The 19,705-nt window shown below is 37.8% G+C and overlaps 1 protein-coding gene across 1 annotated transcript in view; it reads right to left on the minus strand.

Annotated features, from left to right (window-relative positions):
• The window catches only part of vipr2 (vasoactive intestinal peptide receptor 2), a 67,327-nt gene extending 60,220 nt beyond the window's left edge, over positions 1-7,107 (minus strand). Inside the window, exon 1 of the mRNA XM_022761832.1 lies at positions 6,990-7,107. Coding sequence (XP_022617553.1) covers positions 6,990-7,040 — 51 coding nt within the window. The 5' untranslated portion in view covers positions 7,041-7,107. The remainder of the gene's footprint in view (positions 1-6,989) is intronic.
• Between the last annotated feature and the right edge of the window lie 12,598 nt (positions 7,108-19,705).

The following is a 19,705-nucleotide window of genomic DNA, read 5'->3' on the forward strand; positions in this document are numbered from 1 at the left end:
TTGTTATAGAATGGAACCTGGAGGGAATTAAGTTAAAAAAGAAAAAATGGTCTGAAGGCCCTGGGAGCGATGGTGTTGGAGCAGCAGCCATAGTGAGGCCCAGATTGAAGATGGACGAGGGCCTTAGGTTTAGGGTGGTGGAGAGGCTCTTGGATGCCTGGTCCTACTACACACCTTGGCACAGGAGCCTGAGATAGGGTAGACAAGAGGCTTCTGGACACCTGATCCCACACGGGGCTGGACACCATTGTTCCCAAGGCAGTGATAGGTTCACTTTAGAAAATAAGTGGAGAACCCACCTAAGAAGGAAATAAATATGATTGTGCGCAGGCTCTCTGTCTTCAGTTCAGATCTGGATCTGATCTCGCTTTTGTTCTTGTGAAAGAATACATTCTATTGCATTGGACTCATCATCTCCAGTGACTTCTTTTTTTTTAATCTTTTTTTGACTCCAGTAAAAGTGCAGTTTTGTAGAAAGTTAAGTGTTGGTGAAGAGGTCTAGACTTAGTCTCTGGTCCGGACCTGGACCTTTTTCCCTCTAACACCTGCTGCTCTGATACAGAGGCTTTGACTTCCTCCATCACATCACCAAATGTGTGTTCAACCTCTGGAGCAGGACACTTGCTGAACAAGTTTACAGTCTGACCGTTTCCCCTCATTACAGCCCTGTGTGGCATTTAATCTAGCATCTCAGATGCTAGGCTAAATCTCACATGCATGCTTCAAGATTTTAGTCTGGAAAACATCCAAGCCCACAGCTGGAAATCTAGCCAATCAGACAGCCATGAGACGATAACAGCAGGCTGTGAAGAGCCCGTCTTCACCACACACAGGTTGGATATACCATTGATTTTCGGCGTCCGAATATATTCTTTTCCAAAACAATAAAAGCTTTTCTAAACACAGTTCTGTGTTTTCCTTTTTGCTTCCAAACTCGCATTAAAACAATAAATCGGACTCGAAAAAAATGAAACATGCACAGACTGAAAATCACAGCCCGGCCGTTGACTCATGAATGTCAGAGGGTTTACGCTCCGTCAGTCATGAGAGAGGGAGAGTGAGTGGATGCAAAAGCTTCTCTATCGACACGTAGATCAGAGCAGCACAGTGAATGTTGTTAACAGGACCTGGGGGGAGATGTTTTGACAAGGCCCCCGGGGATTCTTAGGCTCTATAGTTTATTTGACTTTCTCTTTGATCAGGTTCGTTTCATTTTAATTCTGTTACTTATCTGCTTTGAGAAGTTGCAAGGTAATGTGAGGTTCTTTCTTAATTCTGCTTTTTTGGTCAAAGAATATGTGTAAGTCGGTTTAGTTATACTGTTAAATTTTCTGTTGGCAGTGATAAGCTAATAAATGAATGTTATGTGTGAATTAACCTTAACCTGAAGCACATGAAAGGGATTATACATGCTGCACACTGCTGAGACTGTTTCCCTGTGTTCCTTATTTTCTTAATTGGCATTAAGAGATTATCCAAAAATGGAAACCTGTGAATTTTTTTTTTTTCATCCTCAGTCTGTATCTTTAATCACTAAACTGCTTCACGGTTGTTTCAGCTCTGCACTTGCCAGACATCACCTGTCACTCAAACACTGAGAGCTTTGATGTCTACTTGCGTGGATTTTCGGTGGATAGTATGGGTGCATTAGAGCTGGAAACGGTGCGGCAGAATAACCACCTATTTATTTAAATTTCACTGTCTCACCCGGAGCGTATGCTAGAAGCTTTTCCTTCACCTGGTTTGCTTCTCGGGTTCATGCAAATCGAGCTGTTCTGAGCTCTGATTAAAGTTTCATAAATATTAAAGTTTCACAGTTTGAAACTTCACAATCAAGAGACTTATAATTGAGCTTGTGTGGCGTTCAAGGTCAATAGTCTGTTTTGATAATGGGAAATCGCTGCCTGGGCTGCAGGGGATATCTTTGATTTGACAGTATTGCTGCTGACCACTGGGGCAAACTGACCCTACCACACGTGTTTCTTTTAAAGTTCCTCTCCAGACATGTTTTTGAACTATGTCAAAATACTTTATTCTACTACTCTACTCTCTGCTATGATTAATGTTTTGTTTCACGTGGTTTTCCCACGTAAAAGTGACGAAAAAAAAGGAAAACCAGGGCTGGAAGTGCATCTACTTCCTCACTGAGAATTCTGGATCAGGCGTTGTGCCTCCCCATTGTTACAGGGTCAGATGTGGGCTGGCAATATTTTTGACAGATTTGATTTTCAAGTGGGCCATGAATTGGAAAAAGTTAGGAACCACTGCACTAGACAAATTCAAAACGCTTTGCTGCTGCAGCTGACCCAGAATCTAAAAGTAAATATAATTGAGCTGCAGATCGTATTATCAGTTTCCAGGATGCCAGAGTCCGTCCTGACTGGCACACATAATGGAATTTAACGCTGTGGGACAGTGTCTGGTTCTTACACTGAAATGTTGAGTTTCAAAGAAACAGATATTTTCTATCTTTGGAACCAATGGTTCAACAATGAGAGTGTTACGTTCAGAAAAGCTCTGACTGTCACTCACCTGATATTATCTTTGCAGACAATGAGGCAGGAATTTACTTACAGGTGCCCCAGATGCCCAGAATTACTCCTACCACTTTGAAACTGTATTTAGGTTGAAGTTTTCTAGTGGTGTGTAATTTTACTTTCTGTATTTTATTTTTATTTTTTTTCACTATGTTGGATCATAATGAAAACATTAAGCATTATTCCTACCCACTGCATTTCACAAGAGTATGTCATTAATGTTCAAAGGCTTGTATGTCATTGAAATTTATTTTTTTCAGGTTAGAGAACGTTCAAAAACACACAGGTAATGAAAAAAAACTGTTTTTTCTTTTCTTCACTCCTGAATGAAAACATATTTTTACCAGATGTTGTTAACACTGTTATCTTAAAAAAAAAAAAAAATGCCAGTACGGCTGAATCCAGGCCTGAATCCAGTACCTTCTGTTCTCCCAGATAATATCAGACAGAATCAACAGAGATGACCTGGAGTCAGAACACTGGCTGCTTTTTTTTTCCCCAGGAGCTCTTGCTTTTTCTTCATGCTCTCATTAGAATATATATATACATTTGTATAGACAGACACACACGCACATATATATATATATATATACACGTGCGTATATATATATATATATATATATATTGTCTGCCTGTGCTGCCCTTAATTGCATTGCATATCTCTGTGTTTATCTGTCTACTCATCTCTATTCACACACAGTATGTTGTTGACCCTCCCTCCTCTACTGACCTGTGACCTCTACCCACCTACACATCCACACAGCACATTTAAATGGTTTTAAAAGGAACTGTGTTTTATATGGAAAAAGCATGAAATGGATATACAGCACATTACATTCTGTAGCTGCAGCCACTGTTCTTGTTTAAGGCTTCAACCAATCATGTTTCATCACTGATTAATATATTGATTGTTTGTTGATTTATTAATAATTTAACCAATATGATGCCAAAACTAAAAAAAAATTAATACCATCATAATTCCACAGAACTCAAGCTGACTTTGTCAAATTGCTTCAATTTGCTTCAATTAATGATGATATAAAATAGAGAAAAGTAGCAAATCCTCACACAGGTGGAACTACCAAAGAATAGTTGGGGTTTTTGATAAATGAATTATAGACTTTCTGTCAATTGACAAATCTATTCATTGTTTCAATTGTTTCAGCACCACCTGGTGGGAGATGTGGATAAAATCTCCCACCACCACCAAGTCAAACCAATTCACTTTACGTAATAATTAGCAGGATTAAGGTTAATATTTTAAATACCTTGTACAGAATCACCAAGAGACGAATGTTAGGGAAGTACATGATTAAACTCAAGCAAATGGGCCGTCCAATCAATACACACTGCGCCACCACCTCTACAAAATCTCCCAACCCCAAACGCATCCATCCAGATCTGATCCTACTGAAGAACCGAGACGTTCAGCCAGTGATGGTGGTCAGTAGATTACACTTTGACTTTGTTACCCTTGTGAAGACGGAGAACTCTTGTAACATGTTTCCAAATTTTTTGCAGTCAAACTTTTTCAAAAGGAAAAGCCACATAGATCGTAGTTATTGCATTGGAGAATTGATATTGAATCATGACACAGAGAATCAAAATTGAATCTAATCGAAGCACGAGATTCCCAAAGATTCCCAATCCTCCTTTATATTTTGCCATGGTAAATGTTCTGGGGCCAGTTGCACAAAACACCTCGGGTTAAGATTTTCTGAGTTAAGGTGTCCTTAATTTAAATACAGTTGCACAAAACAACCTTAAGTCTAAAGGTTTCCTTAAAATGTTCACTCGAGTATTTAGGGGTTTCTCCTTATCTTGGTCTGTTACTAAAGGAATCACTTGAAGTCAGTTAAACTGTTCAACAAAAGACCTTAGCACCAAAATAAGGGTAAAAACTAAAGGTACCTCTGACTCTAACTGCAACATGACTGAGGTTATGGAGAAAAATGAAGAAAATGCACACAGCCCAAGAGGAGGGGGAGAACCCAGTGGCACCCTTAAACATGAGGAACTGATTCTACATCACAGGTTAATGATTTGTCTGAACGTCTAGCTCAATGATTGCTCAGAAGTGCTAATGGTGGCAAGTCAACGGTCTCCATGGAACTGCTGTAAAATCTCTTTCACTGTTGCAAATGCCTTTCAAACTTTTTTCCTTAACTAAGGAAACGTTTTAAGAGATTCTGTGCAACACCCTTAAGTAACTCCCTCAGCTAAGGAGAAATTAAACCCTTAAGGTGTTTTGTGCAACTGGCCCCTGGAAATTAAATTTAGAAACTGTTTATGGATCAAATATTAGGTAGTAAAGGTGTAAGTATAATCTCTATAATATCATGTATTATCCTATATCTCACCCCATAGTTTAGGCTACTACTTTAAATGAGCATCTCAGTGTACAGCTCACGATCATTTACAAATACACTATGGACACATTTACACCAAACTCCACTGACCTTATTAGGAATTTCCTGTGAGAATAAAGGAATAAAGAATGGTCTAAATGTCAGTGAGAAAAGCAGCCAGCAGAAATTAAAGCCTAAGTTCCTTCTGAAGTGCCTTTGAGCAAGAGAGGTACCGAATCCCCACCAGAAGATAAGTGGGCAAAGAGAGAATTGAGGATTTGCTAAAGAATCTGCAGGGTTTTCTGGGTACTTGGTGCAGCAGCGTTCTCCAGTTAGGTAATTAAACCACATTCGTTTTGGGTGACGTGAACATTTTGACAGCCCCCGTCTGCTTTTAGTCAAAGGAGGCTTATGGGAAGAGAGACAGAGAGCACTTCCACTGTTTATCCTGTGGGGTGGATCAACATGGGAAAAGAGCAGATCATGTGTGAGGGACTGAAAAAAAAGTGGGATAATAGCTGGAGGATGGCTTGACAAGAACAAGCAGACAGTGGGAGATTATTTCCACAAATGATCTTAATTAATGAAAATAGAAATGCCAGGGGACAACTTCAGCTGCCTCTCACATTTATTCCACACAGAAACAAGCTTTCACTTATAAATTAGGCTTAAGGCTTTTTTCTTCTCAGTTAATCGTTTTGTCTATAAAATGTCAGAAAACAGTAAAAAAAAAAAACCCTGTTAAAATCCCCCAGTCTTTATAGATTTTAAGATGTTCAATTTGTGATGATATAAAACAGAAAAAAGCAGAAAATCCAAATATGAAAAAATACTGAAACACATAATCGCTTATCAAAATATCAGAGGATTAATTTTCTTCCTCATGGAATATTCTGCTGATTATTTAATGTCACGATTTCATTAATCATCATCAGTTTCCTGAGGTTAAATATCTAAATAGCATGTGTTGTCAAACTTTATGATCAGTCACAAACAAGCAGCAAATCCTCACATTTCAGGAGCTGTTGGCTTGAAAAAATGATTTAAGTGATTAATAAAGTAATTAAATGAATTTCTGTTAATTGACTAGCTGATTGGTTGATTGGTCATTTCAGCTCTAAGTATAGTTTGGTTGGAATAATTGAGCTTAAACTCTCACATCATACTTAAATTAATTACAGTTGGAACAATTAGTTGATTAATTGATCAGTCACTTGATAGAAAATGAGTTGAAAAGGTCATTTTTGGGGGTAAAAATGCCCATAAAATCAGTTGTTGCAGCTTCTCAGATGTGAAATTTTAGTAGTTTTCTTCTCTTCTATGATAGTAAACTGAATATCATGAACTAAATAAGACTAGGGCTCCTACTTATGATTATTATTATCATTAATGAGTCATTAATTAGTCCATAAAACGTGAATGACAATAATAAACAAATGTCAATCACAGTTTTGTCTAAATCTCTCTAAACATACTGACTGATATTGAATATAAGACTGAGAAAAAAAATAGCACAAACTCAAATCAAAACAACTAATTTTTGCTTTAAAAAAATGTCTTCAATGTTCAATCGATTATCAAAATAGAGTCAACTCATCGGTTCAGCTGCAACAAGGACACTTAAGATGTCATTTTGGGCTGTGGGAAACTGTGATGACCATTTTCATTATTTTCTGACATTTTATAAATGAACAAATCAAGAAGCTAATGAGAAAAACTGATTATGAAAATCATTACTTGCTAATACTTAATACTTAATTATCACAATTATAGGATACTTACACTAAAACAGCAGAAAACAAAAGGACATAAAGTGGGATAACTTCCAACTTTGTACCAAAAAGGTCAATTCCATATCATTAAAAGATTATTAGCAATATAAATATGATTGTCTCTATAATTAAGTTCCCACTTATGTCACCTTGAAAATGTGTTTTTTCTAATCTGTATAAATTCAGTTGAAGCTTTTGTCATACTGGCATTCTGAGATAGAAAATACAGTTAATATTCAGTATCATTTTTTTTGTTGTTGTTTTTTTTTTTTTTTCTGAATAATTTCAGTCACTCACAACATCGAAGTAAAAAAACTAGGACAGAGACTCACCAGGAGCAGACACGTCGAGAAACACAAGGTGACCAAGAGCAAACTTCTCATCTTTAACCCTCAGGTAGACTCAGGAGGAACTGGTTAAAACAGGAGCCCGGACTTCATTTAAACTCCACTTCAGAGTTTTTCATCCCGTCTTCAGGATCTGAGCAGTTTTTTAATTCCATGAAGAAGAAGAAGAAGAAGAAGAAGAAGATGAAGAGGGGGAAAAAACACACAGCCACTGATGTCCTGTATCCACACTGGTCGCTTCCACTGAGCTGAATGTGCAGAGAGATCAGTTTCCCGCAGCTGACTTCCACTGTCAAGGACACGACGACGAGCACAGACACTTCCTGTTCAGACTTTCAAAATAAAACATTTATTGGGGCTCATAATAATATAGAATCAATGTACAGCAATATCCAATTCAGTTCTATTTATTTATTGTTTTATTTATTTTATGAGTTTATAATTAGAGTTAGGGTAAGGGGCTAGGGAATGCATTATGTCAACAAGTGTCCTCACAAAAAAGAAGTACACGTGTGTGCGTGTGTGTGTGTGTGTGTGTGTGTGTGTGTGTGTGTGTGTGTGTGTGTGTGTGTGTGTTTGTGTGCATTTGCGTGTTCCAAGTATTACCCATGTTGTGTGGACTTAAATCTGGCTATACAGTCACATTGCCTTGGACTTGTTTTCCTTATGGGGACAAAAAGCAAGTCCCAATAAAGTGAATCATTAAATCAGGATAAGGTTAGGTTGAGGTTCAGGTTAGCGTAAGTCTCCATAATAGCATGCTTGTATACAGTATATCCAGCATGCAACTTACCCTTGTAATGTTGCTTTTAAGTTGTATGTAACCTTTTTTTAATCTTACACAAACAGTTCTTTTATTTTTACTTTTATGCTTATTATTCTACCCTGTTTTATTACATGTTAAATGTTCACCAAAGCACTTAGACGTGCATTTTATCTACGAACGATGCAATGATGAGGGAGGCAAACTGACAAAAAGCTTCAAAGGATATGAAGCCAGCCTCAGTTGTGCCTTTCATGTTTTAACATTAATCTCAACCCAGCAAACCACAAATCAACTCAAAGTGTCTGCACAATAAAAAGTGCCCAAGCTGTGACATCATTTTTGAATCCAAGCAAAGGATCTATGAACTTGTAGTGGATATAAACCAAAATGAAAAAGCTTACACATAGTTATCCAACTCTGTCTCCTAAAAATACGTTTATATACAACCAAACTACCACCGCATATATTTTGTAGGAAATGTAATGGCTGGAGAATACTCAGAGGCAACAGCACATATATTGACAGCAGTCAGTGGATGGTGTTCATACACGGCACAACACTGTCACATCAGAGACTAGGTTTCACATCCACAGTCCCGTGTGGTTATGGTTAACAAAAGCACTTTGGTTAAGATTGAGGAAAGATGTGTTTTGGTGTTTGATGTGAAAGTGTTTTGGTCAAATGTAAATTCAAACGTTGTGTCTGAAGCATAGACTGTGAATAAAGATGGACATAGGCTCAGTGAAGTCAACCACTCGTTTCTGAAGAGCATTTTTGAAGCTCAGAGAGAGCTGCTCCACCTCCAGGCTGTAGACATGTTTATTTCTGCTGTAGAGTTAAGCATTTTAAAATGGGAGTCTATGGGGTTTAACTTGCTTTTGGAGTCAGCCTCTAGTGGTTATTAAAGGAAATGCAGTTTTTGGCGCTTCCATGTTGGCTTCATTCTTCAGCCCCTGAGGTTGCTGCTTGGTCTGAAGTCACTTAACTTTTTTCTGTATTAAACCAGACCACAATCTTTCCCTGACTTTAACCAAAAGAGTCTCAATACAACCATAAAAAAGTTTTTTAAAAAATGTAAATTTACAGTGTCTTCATTCATTAATAGAAAATGTAATTTGGCCACAATTATATTTCCTACAAAACATATTTGCTGTCACACTTTAGTTATATATAAACATAATTTCTCAGAGAAAAGATTGATTTACCTATACCAATGTTACTCTCCATTCCTAAATATCTTCATACACAATTTTTTTTGTGTTGTACAAAATGAAAAAGGTAACACCTCTTTTCTGGCAACTGAAATGATTCACCACAGGAGACTCAACGCTCGTGAACTGACTCAGTAATGTCAGTAAGACAGCATTATCTACTTAAAAGTTGGTAAGCTACTGGTCATACCAGATCAAATAAGGCTGGAGCTGCAAAACCTCTCAGTGTGTATATGCTACTGCTTATGAATTCAGCTTTTCATTTGTAAGAGGAATAATATGTTATTGCTTCTTTCAGAAGTGACACAGTCTCACTTTAATGGTCCAAATAACTTGACTACAGGTACAGCAAATGTTTTTAAAAGGAGGGGAATGACTTCAACTTTCTGACAGTTGGACCAAAACCCAAACTTTAATGATTTTTCTGTCATCCAAAGGTTTCATTGTTGTCTTAGAAAATTGACTTGACTGCTTAGGAAATTCCTTTTGGAGTCATCTCAGCCTAGAATAATTGGGAATGACTGAAAGTAAAAAGGTTTTAAATAAAGTAAATAGAGTACGTGCCCAGCGGACAATAACCTGAGCAGACAAATGCCCACAATTCAAACCACACCATCTTTTGCGCACAGCCCCTTTCTAACCAGTGTCTACCAAGAAGCTGGTCTGAAAATATCATTACCACTGTGCAATGTTTAAATAATTTGACTCTGACACCGAGTTTGTCCAGTTCTCCACTGCTCTATAGGACTGTCTTCAATACAGTTTGTACCTCAAACACTACAACCCTGAGTCTTCTGGTGCAGACAGTGTTGTTTTGAACGGTGTGTTTTTGGTATATCACAGAGGGGTAATACATTTCCACATGAACTCATTGCTGCATTGGGTAATGATTGAAGTTTTCTGTCACTTCACCAGCAATTTCCCCAGAAAGCATCTATTCTTTCTTCAATCCATGTTCAGAGCAGTTTTGACCCCTGGCTCCAGTCTTTTAAGACTTTATAGTATTATGGTGGGGTTGTCAAAACATAACATTTCCAACAGGTCCTCGTACCAAGTGAACAAAACAGGTTGTTTTTCACTGCCTTACAAAACATTTTATATGAGACCAGGCAAATTATTGTCATCAGTAGACTGTATTTGCGCAGTTATTATGGAAAGTGTAGATGTTCAAATTTCCCTTTTTTTCTGGAGCTCTGTAACCATAACTGTACACAAGTGAATTAAAAGAACAATTACACTTCTACACTACACTTTCTGGGGAAATTGTTGGTGAAATAACAGAAAACTTCAACCATTATCTAATACAGCTATTAGTTTATGTGGAAATGTATCACCTATCTTTGATGTACCAAAAACACAACATTCAGAACAACACTGTCTGCACCAAAAGACTCAGGGTTGTAGTGTTTGAGTTACAACCTGGATTGAAAACAGTCCTATAGAGCAGTGGAGAACTGGACAAACTCAGTGTCAAAGTGTGTGTGTACATATATATATATATATACACACAGTATATACGTATTAAGGGCCATGTTGGTATCCCAGCTGGTTAACTGCCAGTGTGGCCAATGGGACTGAATTGATTTCCTGAAATTAAGCTTTAATACAAATTCAAGAAACAACTGTCAGCCATCCTTATCTTGTCATCAAACTAATGGTTCCACCTGTCCACCGTTATCCAATAGTTTTTATCATCCAATAATCGCCGTCCAAAGCTCACATCAGTTTGGATGGATGGATGGGTCAACAAAACACAGGAAGTTGACATAGGAGACTGGTGTTCGGTTCCTGTGTGAAACTAGCAGTTTATATTGTTTCTTTTACCCATGACCGTTCGACAAACTTATTGTAACCATGACAACAAAGATCATCAAATCTTAAGGAAGTGCTTATTATAACCCAAACCACAATCTTTTTTCCTAAACCTAACCAAGTAGTTTTTGTGCCTAAACCTAACCAAGCCAAGACAGTTTATTATTGTAACCATGACAACCAAGGTCGAGTACGCCTGCTGCACTATTTCAGGAGATTCTCCTATGGGTTGTATCAGAGGGTTGAAACAAATAACCTGTATGGTTGGTCAGGTTGGATGAGCTGATGAATATTTTAATGTTTTCTTTTTACACTTTTGACCACATAAATAGACAAGTTAAAAACAAACGTATTGTAACTTCACTTTGACCGTGAAAAATGTCAGGCATTAGTGTTTGCACTGCAGTGAGTGTTTCAGATGTTCAGATCCAGTTTGAGAGTGTAGAAAGTGTCTCTGACTGTCAAATAAAGGTCAATGAACTGTCTGAAGAAATATACTATATATGACAGGTTGTCCGTGAAATGTCACTTCAAACCCCGAGACGACGCTTCTTGATTCAGTGACTAATAGAAAAACAGAACTACATACATACACGCACACACACAGAGACACCACCTCCCACACACACTCACAGCCACGTACATGGTTTCTGTCCCGTACAGTAAACTCATGAGAGCGGAGCGAGGATTAAGTGGCACGTATTTACACAAAGCCAGAGGCCATCAGCTGCCCCGCTGTGGGCGAAAATGTCAACACCACATTAAAATGTGCAGACAGAAAAACTTAAAGCAGTCGCTCCTCATCCAGCTGCTTCATGTGTTTTATGGCTTGTGTATAAAGCCAAATTTAAACAATGTGCTGGTGTGAGCATACTCTAAAACAGAATGTACTCATCCTCATCCAAACAGGAGACTTTTATTTTTCATTTCTTAATTTTGTTATTTATGATTTGTATGCAGGGAGAATATCTGGGGCCAGGGTGTGGTAGAACTCACACAAAACAAATGATTAGAATTAATTAAAGTATGATTAAGTTGATAAATTAGCTCTTAAAGTTTCATCTGTCTTTTTGTGGACATGAATTATTTGATTGAAAGACTTGATCTGATAAAGACGGAGACATTATTTAATAAATGAGGCTTCATTTATCTCACTAATTAACAATCCAGTTTGTTTCGGTGTCCTGCCACAAGAGAAGAAATTGAGAAGTGAAAACATGTCAGTTCTCTCAAATCATAAACATCAAGAGTTTTTTGATCATTACGTATGAACAGTGGTGCTACTCACCGAACAGATTTCATGCAGCTCTTTCTTCATTCAAAGGTAGATACATGTCCGACGTCTGTTCATTGTCCAGAGTAAAGGAGGCACAGTTTCTGTAAAGATGTACTGCTGGTGAGTTTTTCAAATGTTTAGGGAACTACTAATTTAATACCATTCGCCTCCATTTGTACTGGGGTGACGGCAGACATCTTAAAGACAGAAATCTCAAAACTTTGGAAACTAAAATCTAAATAATCTGCATGACCAGATAGCGGTATTGGTGAGTAACAGATGTTGTTGTGATGGGTGAACTAACCCCTGCAGATTAAGTTCATTTGTTTTAAATTTTACTCAACTTCACATCAAAACCCGTACTGCCTGTAAATCAGCTCTGGTAAGTTTAGAGACTCTGATTTCCCATTTACCTTTGCTACAAATAGAGTCCTTTTGTAGTGTTTTACTTGTATAAATGTGAACCCTCACGGTACTGGACCGTGACTGGCTGACAGCAGCAGTTCATCTAATGCAAATGAGGTAAATCTGCTGTGTGGAAAACTGCTCTGGATGACTGAATAGATTCTTTAGGCAGGGAAACCCATAAGGACCTGTTTCTGTTGTGTGTCTCTGTTGATGTGTGTCTCAAGGGTAATCACCTCCTAAGTACCATCCATAGTAACTGTCTGCTGCTTCTGTGAAGTCAAGTCCACAATGGGGGTCTGGTGTGTAACTCTTCAGGAGGAATTTTAAGGACAGATGGATGATTGTCTTGAACCGTGCTGATTGATATTTGTGGAGAGTTTGTCACAAAAAGTTGCTGCCACAAAGTTTCTCCTGAGATTCCTGAGATCTGAGGTTAAGATGCGAATATACAAGCACAGTCTTTTGGTGCGGAGGTCTTAGTCCGCTGCAAATTACACAAGAAACTTGAAACCTTCAGCTCGGTCATACAGTATACACTAAGAGCAGATGTTCAGTGATGTTAGAGACGGCCTCTATCAAAAATACATTTGCATATTGATAGAATTTTCAGTACACAGGGACTCGGTGTGCTTTCAAAGCCTTTTGCAGTAGCTTATTGAATTTGTTATGGAAAGACAACATGGGCCAAAATATTACCGGGCCTGCAAACTCAAGTGGGATGAAAAAAAGTGAAAGAAACTGAAATCCTGCAGGCGGGACCACGGGGCAAATAACCCCCCCCCCCATTCACAAATTCATGAAGTGCAATCTGATCTAAAAATATTGGGAAAATATATGTTTTTTTCTCCGTTTTCAGATTAAAGCTGCTGCACAAGATCAAAACAACAACCCCTGCCAACATGACGGCTGTGCTCAGCAGACACTGACTGAGAAATTCCATTAAGTTTAAGTCAGCAATTCCCAACCTTTTCCGACTCATGGCCTGCTTGAAAATCTCAAAAATGTTGGCAGCTCACATCTTATGCTGAAACAATGAGAGGCCAAATGATGCCTCAGAACACTTTGAATGATAATGATCAAAGCTACAGGACTTTCTTTTTTGTTTGACGGAGGTGAGATCACCTGTCGATTCACTGCATGTCTCTTGACTCTTTTTCATTTCAATTCTTCTTGTTACTAACCAGCTATCCACTTTGATACTCCAGTTTTTGCCATGGATGGCAAAAGTGGCCCGTTCAGCAACAACATAATAGTTCATGTCAATGGCTTATCACAGTGATAGGTCATGAATTTCCCCTAGGGGATAAATGAAGTATCTATCTATCTATCTATCAGTGGCGGCTGCTGGTCTTAAAAGGAGGGGAAGCTCATTTTCGGCCTACATCATAAAATGTGTCCGTTTATTTATATGTAAATTCGCAGAGTGACAGAAGAGAGTTGCCAAACACAACGCTAGTCGTTTTTAACAAAGATAAAGTCGCTGAGGATCAGTGACGTCTCCAGATCAACTCCGAACAACGGAATGAAAAACCTGAAAAATGCTCCGGTGGATGCTTATACTTCAAGATCGCTGATTCGCTCATTTTGCTGTCAATCAAAAAGGGACTCAGCCTCAGACAGATCATCCAATCATCATGCAGAAGCCGAGCGTCCGGGCCAGCCCACTGCCCCATAGACCCCCAGAGACGCTGAGCGTCCGATGGGCGGGACAAAGCCCAGCATTTATCCAATGACCGTCTAGTTTCGCTGCAGTGGAACAACCCACTCTGTGCTTCCCCGTTGAAGTCAGTAGACGCTCGGCGTCTACACTGTGTAAAGCACTGTGGCGCTGTGGGGATGAATGAGAAGGAAGTCGTGTCGGTCACCTGTGATAAGTAGCTGATTCTGAACAAAAGATGAACGTGTTCTAGCGCATATTTAGTCAATGAAATGTACACACAACAGCACATATTTGACCACTTATTTTGTTGACATTTTAGGGGAAGCTGAGCTTCCCTTGCAGTCTTAGAGCAATCGCCACTGCTATCTATCTATCTATCTATCTATCTATCTATCTATCTATCTATCTATCTATCTATCTATCTATCTATCTATCTATCTATCTATCTATCTATCTATCTATCTATCATGACAAAAAAGAAAGAAAAAACAACAAAATGACAGTATTTTTAGAATATTTTAAGACATATGAAAACATTAATCATATATTTTTTTCCTTCACCAATTTCAAAATGATTTGTTGGCCCATTTGCAATGCCTTCTGAGCCCACCAGTGGGCATTGGACCACAGGTTGGGAACAACTGGTTTAAGCACGCGTGCATCATTTCTTCTATTTTCATGTCTTTTGGCCTGACTTGAAGTGCTTGTTGTCACTTCTTAGTCAGGTGCCTCTTTCTTAACGCTTTTCCTTCCTTAACTACTTCTTCCTGCTGCACCTCAGAAGGGTAAGAAGTGAGGCAACCTGATAGCTGATCGGTTAAGGACTGTACCACATGGGTGTCAGTACCCTGAGCAGCAAGTCCCTGGTTTGATTCCCGACTGGCTGGACTCTTCCCCTGTTATTTTCTCCCATGTTTCCTCTCTGTCTTCACTACCATTATTAAATAAATGCACAAAGAAAGAATGGCTGGAAGTGAAACCCCACTTTCTAGTATAACAGAGAAGCGCACCTGTAGAGCTGCAATGATGAGTTGATCGAAAGACCTATTTTGATAATCAAAACCAAAAATGCCAAATATTTGATGGTTCCAGGTTCTTTTTTTCTTCTTACATTATAATAAATTGAATATTCTTTGGGTGATTTTTGTGTTGACCATACAAAACAAGACATTGAATGATATCACCTCGTGCTCCAGATGGGTCAACAAAACATTGGACTTAGACTCAGCGGACTTCGGTTAACTTCCCATTGCCAGCCACCTGTCAATGTTGGTTTATTTTCTCCCAAACCATGATCTTTTGCTAACCAACCTAACAAGGTCATTTGTATCTATAGCTGATAGCTGACTTATAATGGATGTTGTCCTGCTGATATGGGCTTCAGGAAATGCTTACATAGAGCTGCAAACAACGTATTTTGTCTTTTAATGTGGAGGACTTGTTGGATGCACTTCTAATTCATCAAAGTATTTTATACAATTGTAAAACGTGCCTTTAGGAAACTTTAAGTGTCCTTTGCTGTCTTTCAGCTTAAAACGAAACCCATCCTCTTCTTCCTCAGCTCTGACTGTATTTCTTTTCTCTCACCTGTACGGTCTGAAGACGCAGGATGTTTATTGCCTCTGTGCTGCGGCTTTGCAAATTGCTCTTTTCCCACCCTCATATTAGAAATGACATTGTTCCTCCTCCTCCTCATAATCCTCTCTCTCTCTGTCATTATCCTGCACAGTTTTAGAGAGGAGAGGAAAATGAAATGAGAATAATGAGCCTAGCAGTGTTACAGGCTGCATTTGTCCTACCAGATAATCCTTTATCATTTTGTTTGCACCATTACTTTTATTTATTCTTAGTCTGCAAAGAAACATCTCAACAATTCATCTTAATGTCTTGGTTTTCTACTGATGTGTTGATCTTGACACAAATTCAAACCGGCACTGCACTGATGTAACCTAACATTAAAGTATCTTCGGGATACAGGCAGTGAAACCAAGATGACTAATCAAGGGTTAGGGGTTAGGGTTAAAGGTTAATCTATTCTAATGACCTTACAGAGATTTCTTGAACAACAAATAGTGGTGAGGTAAGATAGTGTGGGTACAGATGGAGATATTACATGATATGAACGTCAGCTCCTTATTTCTTTTGCCAAAAATTCCATTTCAGATTTATCATTTAGTTTGATTCTGTTTTGCCAGGGGAATTACAGTGAGTGCAACAGTAGAAAATAACTTAATAAATCACTATTATTGCAAATCACAACACAGTCAACTTACCAATTTATATAACTCACAGTTTAGTTATACTCTAATACATTTTCTGACTGTAATACAGCCAAAATATGGAGGGTTTGCCTTGCATTTCTGTTTCCAATTTACCCCAACTTTATACATATAAATCTAAATTAGGTAAGTGTATATTTAACAATGATGCAAATAAGTTTTGTCTGGCCCATTTGGGGTGGTTTATGAAAGAAAAATCAATAAAAAAAAAAAACAAAGACTTGTATTCTTCCATTTTTCTTTTCAATTATCTAATCTTGGGTGCTTTCCATTTTGATGCAAACTTTTTTTCCTTTCTTTGCTTTTAACCACATATATACTGTACATACATATACCTACATGTGTGTGTAATGCAAATAGAACACCATACCCAACCTAAACCAACTACATGGTTAATTCACTAAAGATAATGTTCTTATGGGTTTTTTTTCTCTCAATTTCCCGTTTGTTTTCTCCCACTTGCATGGACACACATCACATATTAATGTATAATACTCATTTTAAAGAGTAGTTTCTGAGGAGCACAAGACAAAAACGCTGTCAGGACTGAAGAATACATAGCAGGCCTCTGCATTAGCAAATTACAATTGTGAGGTGAGATTGTTGAGATTGTTTTGTATTTAGTTAAAAAAAAATCATTGTTTTTGTCCTGATTTTAACATTTGCACTTCCTCCAAAAAGAAGTCTTTTGATTGTTCTTACACACAGTTCATTTTTAATATGTTAAGCAATTGTTTTGGGCAAAAAACCAATGAAACTGTTTTTCAAATTAGCTTTATGCTGAGGTGAGTGTCTTCTTATTAAAGTACATAATGGTAAAAACATAATACCATATTAAGACATGAAAAACCCTGATGAAACTCAATGATTCAAGGGCACTGGGGAATGGGTGCTGTAATGACTACCGGGTTCTTACTGCAGAGACAATGTACACAAGGATTTTCCAAACTACTTAAGTACTACTGCCTATTCAAATAGAAAAAAACATAGAAAAATATACAAAGATAATGTTTGATATGAATTTATACTCCACAACAGCTGTGATGCTTCAGTTTACAAACACTACCACGACATCTAGTGGGGAAATGCTGGTGACAAAGTCTGCTATGACAGCACGCTGAACAGTGATGGTGCACACCGCCCTGAATCTTTTCTAAATGAATTTGAGTTCAATTTAGTGATGTTGTCATATGATTTTACATAACAAATTATCTTTTTTTTTTTAGATTTAAACACCTGGCTGCTTTATTTAACTGCTCTAAATGACAGTGTGCTCCAACATTGAAGGGAGCAAATAGGATGAAATGGTCATTGGTCAAAGGCTATCCTAATGTCATTTGTAAGGGATTGGCCAAGTGCTGAAAAAAGAACACATGGAGTCGACTTATCACTCGCCATATAATTTCAATTCATATTTTCACCAGACCACTTACAGTATGATGCAATTTCGGCATTCAATGTACTCTATCAAGGTTGTGTTTTAGGAATAAAATATTTATATAAAAATAGAAAAAAAGGAGGAAGCATACATTCATTTTTACTCCGTTACACGAGTAGTATCTCACAGGCCATGCTAGACTCAGTATATGTAAATTTGACTACTTTTGGACAATGAATAAAACTATTCAGTATATCCCTACCACATTTTTATTCTTGGGAAGGTTTTTAGAGCATCCAGTAAGTAAAAATGAAACTCAATAACTATGACATCAAAGTAAAACCCCTAAAGCAGTTTGAAAGCCAATTTCATTTTCATTGGGCCTTTATTCTATTCATGAAAACAAAAAAGGGAACAATTTCACTGTTTTTTCTCCATTTGACCCCACTGGACAAGGTCTTAAACAAGTACTACCATAGACCTACTGGGTCTTGATAAACATAGACACCTCTTTTTGACTCATAAAACCTTCTTTCTTCAGCTAGACCACTAGGTCTAGATGTAAAAAAAAATTGTATTATAAAACCATGAGGGCTGCAACTAATGATTTACTTTCATTATTGATTAATCTAAAATAATTGAGGGGGGTTTAAAATATCAAATCAATGTTTAGTTTATGAAAGATCGAAAGGAAGGAGTCTGGCAGTTATTCTGATCCCAGTTCCCAGCAGAGATGCAGCCAGCTGTGGGTATCAGACTAGTGGGGTTAGGACTGACAGGGCATACTATGACACAAAAATCCAGTGATATGCAGTAGTTAGTGTTATAGCAAATATTGTGATCTCCCACTATTGTAAATTTAAAGGTGCTATATGTAGCCTAAGTTGTCTCTGTGGCCTCGTACCTATATGACCGAATCGCAGCCATGCTGATATTCAATAAAACTGCATGACCTCAAGTGTTATATTGCTTTTATGCAACCGTTCTACAGGTGCCATATTATTTAACAGTAAAAAGCAACAACAGATTATGATTTGTTTGTTTATTTCATCATTTATTTGGCTACATCAACACAAACAGTTCTGCAACTGGACTGGTACTGGACTGCTGCTAAGCAACACATAAACATTTACCTGACCAGCACATTAGCTTGCTACTTTGTCTACACGTTACCTCAGGTGTGTGCAGGAGTATGCAGGCTTCTTTCCTTCCCTTCTTCCTCTTCTGCCGACCATACATAATTTAATTCGAATGTTATTTCTGGAAATATATTCATATTTGCGGCCAAAGTTTGTTACAATCCAAGATAGATAACAATCTTTAATGTAACCAGAGTGATACATGTAGTTAAAAGTCCCAGTGTTGTTGTACTCTATATCAGCTAACTGTTGTAAAAAAGAGATTATAATACGTCCTCTAAGCAACTGCTTCTTAAGGACGGATGGGACTCTACATGGACTCAGTATCAGAAAGTCATGAGATGCACCAATCAGGCCAGGGCTAGCTTGTTAGCATGCTAAGTTCAATGGAAGAAAAGAAGTGATAGAGACAAGAGTTAACGTGTTTCTTAAAGGTGTGAAGTTTGAACGTTTCCTCTAGAATGGTAAGTAAACAGTTGTTAATGCTAACGTTATATGTAGCAATAGCAAAAGTTACATATAGCCCCTTTAAACAATACTTGGTCACACAACAGGGATTTGTATAAAGAAAAAAAGAAAAAAAAGAAGTGATATGTATATGACTACATTTTAATGTATTAACCTTGGGAAACAACAGGGAATTTACAAGAATTTTAGCATTACATAATTCCAAGGCTGCAGATTAAATCAAAACAAGATGGACTAAATTTAGATTTAAAATGTTGTTGTCAGACAAAAACTAAAACTCTAATGACCGTTTAAAACGTTCATA

This window comes from Seriola dumerili, unplaced genomic scaffold (genome assembly GCF_002260705.1).
Source record: "Seriola dumerili isolate Sdu_G_001 unplaced genomic scaffold, Sdu_1.0 BDQW01000432.1, whole genome shotgun sequence".
In the NCBI taxonomy this organism is placed as follows: Eukaryota; Metazoa; Chordata; class Actinopteri; order Carangiformes; family Carangidae; genus Seriola; species Seriola dumerili.